The sequence below is a fragment of the Chiloscyllium punctatum genome, chromosome 7 (genome assembly GCF_047496795.1).
Source record: "Chiloscyllium punctatum isolate Juve2018m chromosome 7, sChiPun1.3, whole genome shotgun sequence".
Taxonomy (NCBI): Eukaryota; Metazoa; Chordata; class Chondrichthyes; order Orectolobiformes; family Hemiscylliidae; genus Chiloscyllium; species Chiloscyllium punctatum.
The window spans coordinates 50,901,391-50,910,606 of NC_092745.1; the positions used below are offsets into that span (position 1 = coordinate 50,901,391).

Sequence of the window (9,216 nt, forward strand, 5' to 3'; positions counted from 1 at the left end):
TGTTTTGTAGAGGAATAAGACAGCTATTTTCTGGGTCTGGGGATTGAAAGAAGCAAAAATGGCCTTCAGTAGAGTGATATGCTCTTCTTGTTAGATGTGGGAGTTTAGGGAGAGTTTATGTGTTACTGAGGATTATATCTACAATAAATGCCATTGGTTGTGAATTTATCAGATTGAATGGATCGTATGGACAGACAGTTAGAGGCAATGAGGAATTTACAATACCAAGGGGATGTGATGAATGGCAGGTATAGGAAGAGAGAAAAGTCGCAGGTATAGTCACATAGACGGGTTTATTCTAGGAAAGGTATGAGACGTAGGCAGGTAGTGTAGGATTCTTCTGTGGCTATCCCCATTTCAAATAAGTATGCTGTTTTGGAAAATGTAGGGGGTGATAGATTCTCAGGGGAACATAGCACAAACAGTCAAGTTTCTGGTATTGAGAGTGGCTCTAATGCTATGAGGGCTACGTCAAGTTCCAAGAGATCGATTGTGTAAGAAGACTAGGCATCTATTCCTGATGAAGGGCTTTTGCCCGAAACGTCGATTTTCCTGCTCCTCAGATGCTGCCTGACCTGCTGTGCTTTTCCAGCACGGCTCTGATCTAAACCAAAGTTTGGGAAAAGATTTGTAGCTCGGGTGCTCATTGTTGTGCTTCTGTTTGCCGAGCTGGGAATTTGTCTTGCAAACGTTTCGTCCCCTGTCTAGGTGACATCCTCAGTGCTTGGGAGCCTCTTGTGAAGTGCTTCTGTGCTGTTTCCTCCGGCATTTATAGTGGCCTGTCTCTGCCGCTTCCGGTTGTCAGTTCGAGCTGTCCGCTGTAGTGGCCGGTATATTGGGTCCAGGTCGATGTGTTTGTTGATAGAGTCTGTGGATGAGTGCCATGCCTCTAGGAATTCCCTGGCTGTTCTCTGTTTGGCTTGCCCTATAATGGTAGTGTTGTCCCAGTCGAATTCATGTTGCTTGTCGTCTGTGTGTGTGGCTACTAAGGATAGCTGGTCGTGTCGTTTCGTGGCTAGTTGGTGTTCGTGTATACGGATCGTTAACTGTCTCCCTGTTTGTCCTATGTAGTGTTTTGTGCAGTCCTTGCATGGGAGTTTGTACACTACATTAGTTTTGCTCATGTTGGGTATCGGGTCCTTCGTTCTGGTGAGTTGTTGTCTGAGCGTGGCTGTTGGTTTGTGTGCTGTTATGAGTCCTAGTGGTCGCAGTAGTCTGGCTGTCAGTTCAGAAATGCTCCTGATGTATGGTAGTGTGGCTAGTCCTTTGGGTTGCGGCATGTCCTTGTTCCGTTGTCTCTCCCTTTGGCATCTGTTGATGAAATTACGAGGGTATCCGTTTTTGGCGAATACTTTGTATAGGTGTTCCTCTTCCTCTTTTTGTAGTTCTGGTGTGCTGCAGTGTGTTGTGGCCCTTTTGAATAGTGTCCTGATGCAACTTCATTTGTGTGTGTTGGGGTGGTTGCTTTCATAGTTTAGGACTTGGTCTGTGTGTGTGGCTTTCCTGTAAACCTTTGTGGTGAATTCTCCGTTCGGTGTTCTCTGTACCATCACGTCTAGGAATGGGAGTTGGTTGTCCTTTTCTTCCTCTCTAGTGAATCGGATTCCTGTGAGTGTAGCATTGATGATCTGGTGTGTGTTCTCTATTTCTGTGTTTTTAATTATTACAAGGTGTCATCCACGTATCTGACCCAGAGTTTGGGTTGAAGTTGTGGTAAGACTGTTTGTTCTAACCTTTGCATTACTGCTTCTGCTATGAGTCCAGAGATCGGTGAGCCCATGGGTGTTCCGTTGATTTGTTCGTATATTTGGTTATTGAATGTGAAGTGTGTTGTGAGGCACAAGTCCAGTAGTTTAAGTATGCCGTCTTTGTTGATAGGTTCAACGTCCTGTTGTCTGTTATGTTATCTGATGTCTGTTATCTGATCTAAACCCTATGTTAGGGGACTCTCTAGTCTGAGGTACAGATAGATGTTTCTGTGGCCAGCAGTGGAAAATCAGAATGGTGTGTTGCTTACCGGATGTCAGCATCAAGGAAGTCTCAGAGAGGGTGCAGAATGTTCTCAAGGGGGAGAGGGACCAGCTGGCTGGGGCTGTTTTCCCTGGAGCTTCGGAGGCTGAGGGCATGAATAGGATACATATACAAAGTCTCTTCCCTGGGGTGGCTAAGTCCAGAACAGGTTTAGGGTGAGAGGGGAAAGATATAAAAGAGACCTAAGGGGCAACCTTTTCACGCAGCGGGTAGTACGTGTATGGAATGAGCTGCTAGAGGAATTGGTGGAGGCTAGTACAATTGCAACATTTAAATGGCATTTGGATGGGTATATGAAGAGGAAGGGTTTGGAGGTATATGGACCGGGTGCTGGCAGGTGGGATAGATTGGGTTGTGATATCTGGTCGGCATGGATGAGTTGGACCGAAGGGTCTATTTCCATGCTGTACATCTCGATGACTCTACGACCTAATTCTTGATAAAGGCTTTGTATAGGACATTTCAGAGCTAATAAAGTAATATGCCAATATCTGAACAAATCATGCATGAGATTTACAAGATGACTTGGAAAGAAAGACAAGCAAAAGAGTTGCCTCTTGGGTAGGGGCTGGAATTGAAGTGTCAAGAGACTTAGTTTTATTTGCTCACAAGGTAAGAGCACCAACAGCAAAGCCCATATCGCTGACCATTCCTCATAAAACTGGGTGGTTTGCTCGGCCATTTCAGAGAACAGTCAAGAGACAACTGATTGTTTTAAGTCAGGAGTCAGATAAAGGCAGGGTAAGAATTAGATTTGCTTCTCTGAGGAACATTCGTGAAACAGGTAGGTTTTTACAACAAACTGGTAGGTTTGTGGACATTAATCCAGATTTATTAATTCATTGAATTTAAATTCCACCAGTAGTGGAAGAGGAGGGATTTGAACTAGTTTCCTAATGTTAGTCCAGGCCTCTGGATTGCTGATTTAGCAACGTTACCAAATGCCACAATTCTCTTATCTTTGATACTTGCGCTTCGGAAACTAGACAATCATGTGGGAAGATGAAATTGACTGATTAATGTTTGTGGATGGGTGGCCATCAAGTCAAAGTGTGCAAACAAGCAGTCTCTAAGAAAAACGCATAAAAGATAAAAGAATGGAAGCAATTATTGCCAGTTACAAAAGAAATCAGGCCACCATCGAATTCCGAATCAATCAAACTTCTTATCTGTCACTAGTAGTACAATCTGCACCTTCAAACCCAATTAAATGCTGTATTTAAACTGTAACTTCTAAGTAAGTTAAAAACCACACAGCACCAGGTTATCGTCCAACAGTTTGTTTGGAGGTATAAGCTTTTGGTACAACTTTGTCCACCCCAGTCCAACACCGGCACCTCCACATCACTTTTCAGTCAATTAGTTTAAAGTAACTACTTGTGAATCCACAAACCATCTGAGTTGTGTTAAACCAAATCTTTCACCAAGTATCACATTAGTACAGATGAGTTTCTACTGATGTTCATCAACAAATATGGGATTGACATTTATACTCAATCCTGGGTTTACATCTAGGCCTGGAACTTAAATTCTTCTATTATATTTCTGTGGTCTGTTTATAATCATCCTGATGTGGAGGTGTTGGTGTTGGACTGGGGTGGACAAAGTTAAAAATCACACAACACCAGGTTATAGTCCAACAGGTTTATTTGGAAGCACTAGCTTTCGGAGTGCTGCTCCTTCATCAGGTGGTTGTGAAGGAGCAGTGCTCCGAAAGCTTGTGCTTCCAAATAAACCTGTTGGACTATAACCTGATGTTGTGTGATTTTTAACTCATAACCATCTTGGCATTTACCCATTATGGGTTTTCCCTTTTTATTGTATTGCTGGGTTTACTTAATTTTACCTGTCCCTGGTGTCATTATCACTCTCTATCATAAAACCAGGGACACCCTCAAACCATGAATGAATAAAACAAAAAATTTGGTGTGACTCCGGCCAGGGGCACATTATAACCTCGTTCCGCCAGGCACAGACAAAAACACTGCCTGAAGAAGAAATTTAAAAATCACACAACACCAGGTTATAGTCCAACAGGTTTAATTGGAAGCACTAGCTTTCGGAGCGCTGCTCCTTCATCAGGTGGTTGTGACCAAATAAACCTGTTGGACTATAACGTGGTATTCTGTAATTTTTAACTTTGTACACCCCAGTCCAATACCGGCACTTCCAAATCAAACTCTGGAGTTGGGTTCAAACCAACAATCGGCTAACTTAGTAGTCAAAGTAATACCACCGAGTCAAGGCTCACACCAATTGACATAATAAGCTGTAACCACCGATCCAGTTGTCCAATGTTTATCAATAGTATTCCACAGCATTACTTCTTCACACAATCATCTGTATAATTTGGGATGGCATTTATCCATAACTGTAGCACTTATTCAACTTACCGCAAAACGTGTCTGATGAACAACCAATCATTCAGCTAACCAGTATTTACCTAATGAACTAACTTGTCTGATTAACATTTATCCATTTAATTATTCATAACATTTAAACTAGTAACAGGAATTATTTGGGTGGATAAGTTGCAGTATTTATCCTTGAATGGTGGCTGTGGAGACGAAGGAGCAGCGCTCTGAAAGCCAGTGCCTCCAATAAACCTGTTGGAGTATAACCTGGCGTTGTGTGATTTGTAACTTTGTCCACTCCACTGGCACCTCCACATCTTGAAAGAGAAATGTGAAGTGAAAGTGAAGTTGTTGTTGTTGTTGTTGTCGGTGTGCGCATGCCCGCTCGCGCGGCCCCATTCCCGCCCTCACCTGTTTGAATCGGCTGTACAGGTAGAGGAGCGTCTCGCGGCCCGCCGCATGCGCGAGCGTCTGCACGCGCGCCGCTGCGCGCTCGAACTCGGCCTCCAGCGCGCGCCCGGCGCCCTCAGCCTGGTCCTCGCTGTCGCTCGCCGGGCCCGACACCGCCGCCATGTGGGGAGGCCCGTGCTCCACAATATACGCACATACACTACACCCCGCCCCCTCCGCGGGTGGTCTCTTCCCGCTGCTGTGATAGTAAACTCGCCGCCGACGGATGGAGAGGGGAGGCCGGAGCGGGCGTGTGAGGTCCGACTGCTTGACCGCTGGTTACCTTCTCCCCACCACCACCACCACCACCTCCACCTCCTCGGACCAGCACTTCCAGCCGGTCCTCGAGCCGTCAACGCTCCGGGTGGAATCCACCGGCCGCCGTGCGAAGGTTCCGCGGCGAAAAGTGAACCTTCTTCGTTTTCCCGACGCGCGTTTAACGAAAGGAAAGGAGGCGCACGCTTTCTGCACGTATTTACGTTTGTTTTCCCGAACCACGTCTCCCTCACTGATTTAATGTTGCCCGCAGCACTGCAAGTCATTTTGATGAGCAATAATACAATAAAGCAGCTTGACAAAACAGCGCACTGCGTGGTTTTGTGCAAGACTGCCGTAGAAGTTTCAAAGGTAGCAATCACACAACACCAGGTTATAGTCCAACAGGTTTATGTGGAAGCACTAGCTTTCGGAGCGCTGCTCCTTCATCAGGTGGTTGTATCCTGATGAAGGAGCAGTGCTCTGAAAGCTAGTGCTTCCAAATAAACCTGTTGGACTATAACCTGGTGTTGTGTGATTTCTAACTTTGTCCTCCACAGTCCAACACTGGCTGGCATCTCCAAATCAGTAGAAGTTTCATGTACGGGTTCTAAGAATATGCCAGTTCACTTCTCAGTATAGGTTGCTGCTCATGATGATGAAGGTTTGCTGTTTGAAACCATACGGCCTGCTTTGGTTTAGGTAGGTGAAAAAAAGTATTTTGTGGCTAACAAAATACCTTGGGTCAGATTCTCTGTGGATTGGCAATTTTTCACAGATTGCCACTTTTTTTCCTCTTTTCTATCAGGGCTTCTTCATAAATATAACACTACTTGGTTCCAACAGTATGCTTCTGGGGCAGAAGACAAACCACTTTCTTTATTCATAGCAGTAAGCTATGGTATTCTGAAATTTGAAGGTCTGGAATCAGACAGCCATGTTGACTGCTGACTAGTAATGGATTAGTGGTGCTGGAAGAGCACAGCAGACCAGAATCTGGTTTCCAGCACCTGCAGTCATTGTTTTTATCTTGCTGACTAGTAATGTGTAATAATATTAATAAGTGACCTTTTAGTTCAGGATTGTTGCAGAGGTAGCAATCACAAATTCAGTTTGAAGGAAAGCAACTTGTGTCTTAAACTATTATCTTTGAAGGGCAATTACAGAGCTATGAAGAACATTATCGGAAGTATATATTGGGGAAAATAAGGTAATGGAAATGTCACTGGATGAAATAACAGTCGAAGAAACTTAAGCAAATATTTCATAATGCTCAGCAAAAATGTATTCTTAAATTTACCTGGACCATCTCTGACACCTCCCTCCCCTTCCTGGACCTCTCCATCTCCATTAATGACGACCGACTTGACACTGACATTTTTTAAAAACCCATCGACTCCCACAGTTACCTGGATTACACCTCTTCCCACCCTACCTCTTGCAAAAATGCCATCCCGTATTTCCAATTCCTCCGCCTTCGCCGGATCTGCTCCCAGGAGGACCAGTTCCACCACAGAACACACCAGATGGCCACCTTTAGAGACCACAATTTCCCTTCCCACGTGGTTAAAGATGCCCTCCAACGCATCTCGTCTACATCCCGCACCTCCGCCCTCAGACCCCACCCCTCCAACCGTAACAAGGACAGAACACCCCTGGTGTTCACCTTCCACCCTACCAACCTTCGCATAAACCAAATCATCCGCCGACATTTCCGCCAACTCCAAACAGACCCCACTACCAGGGATATATATTCCCTCCCCACCCCTTTCCGCCTTCCGCAAAGATCGTTCCCTCTGCGACTACCTGGTCAGGTCCACGCCCCCAAACAACCCACCCTCCAATCCTGGCACTTTCCCCTGCCACAGCAGGAACTGTAAAACCTGCGCCCACACCTCCTCCCTCACCTCTATCCAAGGCCCTAAAGGAGCCTTCCACATCCATCAAAGTTTTACTTGCACATCCACTAATATCATTTATTGTATCTGTTGCTCCCGATGCAGTCTCCTCTACACTGGGGAGACTGGGCGCCTCCTAGCAGAGCGCTTTAGGGAACATCTCTGGGACACCCGCACCAATCAACCACACTGCCCTGTGGCCCAACAGTTCAACTCCCCCTCCCACTCTGCCGAGGACATGGAGGTCCTGGGCCTCCTTCATCACCGCTCCCTCACCACCAGACGCCTGGAGGAAGAACGCCTCATCTCCCGCCTCGGAACACTTCAACCCCAGGGCATCAATGTGGACTTCAACAGTTTCCTCATTTCCCCTTGCCCCACCTCACCCTAGTTCTAAACTTCCAGCTCAGTAACTGTCCCCATAACGTGTCCGGACTTGTCCTACCTGCCTATCTTCTTTTCCACCTATCCACTCCTCCCTCTCCTCCTTGACCTATCACCTTCATCCCCTCCCCCACTCACCCATTGTACTCTATGCTACTTTCTCCCCACCCCCACCCTCCTCTAGCTTATCTCTCCACACTTCAGGCTCACTGCCTTTATTCCTGATGAAGGGCTTTTGCCCGAAACGTCGATTTCGAAGCTACTTGGATGCTGCCTGAACTGCTGTGCTCTTCCAGCACCACTAATCCAGAAAAATGTGTTCTAGTCAAACAGGACTCACCGACTCAAGTGGAAAGGGACGATTACTGAAGCCCTGGCTATTATCACTTTGTATTGAGTCTGCATCAAACTTAGCATTTCTCTCAAAGTATTGGCTGGACCGAGACACTTCAGCAGGCAGTATCCGCTACTCGTGTGTTCTTTTCCCCCCACCCGCCTCAAACTGATCAACTAGATTGAGTACATTGTGCTGGCATTCTGGTGGCACCAGGCAGCATCTGTGTTTGTTCTGCTGTCTCTCTCCATATTGTGGTCCAGTGGCATCTTGTGTGTTAACTTGCCAACTTATGGCTCAATGGCCATCTTGTGTGTCTGTGTGCCTAGTGTCACCCTGCCCCATGCCATCTCCCACTTCACAGTTAAAGCAAGTAATCTGGAAAGCTAACAGAATGTTATCATCTATTGCAAAGGGAATTGAATACAAAAAAAGAAGGTATACTACATGTGGAACCACATTTGGTGTACTGCGCACTGTACCTGGTCTCCTTATTTAAGGAAGGATGTAAACATATTGGAAGAAGTTCACGTAATGTTTATTAAGTTAAGCCCAAAAATGGGCAAATTGAGTCATGAACAAAGGTTGGACTCACCAGGCTTTTATCTGTTGGTATTTGGAAGAGCATGAGGTAACTTTATTGAAACATATAAGATCTTGAGGGATCATAACAGGTTAGATGTGGAAAGGACATTTCCTGTTCTGGGAGAATCTAGAATTAGATGTTATTGTTTAAAAATCAGAGACCACTTATTTAAAACAGAGATGTCATAAGTTTTTGTTTCCTCACAGAAGGTCCTTAGTCTTTGGAGCTCTCTTCCTGAAAAGACAGTGGAAGCAAAATCTTGGAATCTTTTAAGGCATAGATGGGTAGCTTCTTGATAAGCAAGGGAGTGAAATGTTATCGGGGGTAAACAGGGAATGTAGATTAGTGGTTACAATCAGGTTATCCATTGTCTTATTAAATAGCAAACCTGACTTGATGAGCTGAATGGCCTACTCCTGTTCTTTATTCCTAAGTTTATAAGTCCAGTGGCCCTGATCAATTTAAGACTGCTCCTTGAAAATTTGTAGGCAGTAATAGCAGCTTCTACTTGTAGGTGACTTTCACACCAAAAAAGGAGTGATGACGTCAGAGGTTTTTATTTTCATGCCAGTTTGGAAAAAGAAAATGAGGATCCCACTGAGGTATGGACACAAGTAAGCCTTCTTAATGCAGAAAAAGACAGCCTGAAGCCCTTTGGAGTAGTGCTTTAAGCACCATTAACTTTATTAAAAGAATTGGATCCATATTCCTTTCTGTTTTAAAGATAGAGAGGGAGACGTAGTGTACACATTACATTACTTACCTGTATTGAAGTATAGTTTTGTACATACTTCCAAGTACAGCCTTGTTATTTTGCAATAAGACCACCTGAGACATTTAGTTCGTCTTGAAAGAACTGAAAAGTAATTATATCTGTCTTTTTACTGGGAAATGCTCTAACTAAAAATCTGTATGGCCATTTGT

General features: G+C 45.0%; 1 protein-coding gene across 7 annotated transcripts in view; it reads right to left on the minus strand.

Annotated features, from left to right (window-relative positions):
* The window catches only part of acbd6 (acyl-CoA binding domain containing 6), a 183,064-nt gene extending 177,773 nt beyond the window's left edge, over positions 1-5,291 (minus strand). For 2 of the 7 annotated variants that reach the window (XM_072573528.1, XM_072573524.1), the window contains exon 1: positions 4,797-5,290. In XM_072573528.1, the coding sequence (XP_072429629.1) occupies positions 4,797-4,958 (162 nt within the window). In that variant the 5' untranslated portion in view covers positions 4,959-5,290. Of the gene's footprint in view, positions 1-4,796 lie in introns of all 7 variants that reach the window. The other 5 variants (XM_072573521.1, XM_072573525.1, XM_072573522.1 and 2 more) reach the window with 5 other exon arrangements.
* Positions 5,292-9,216: the final 3,925 nt, after the last annotated feature.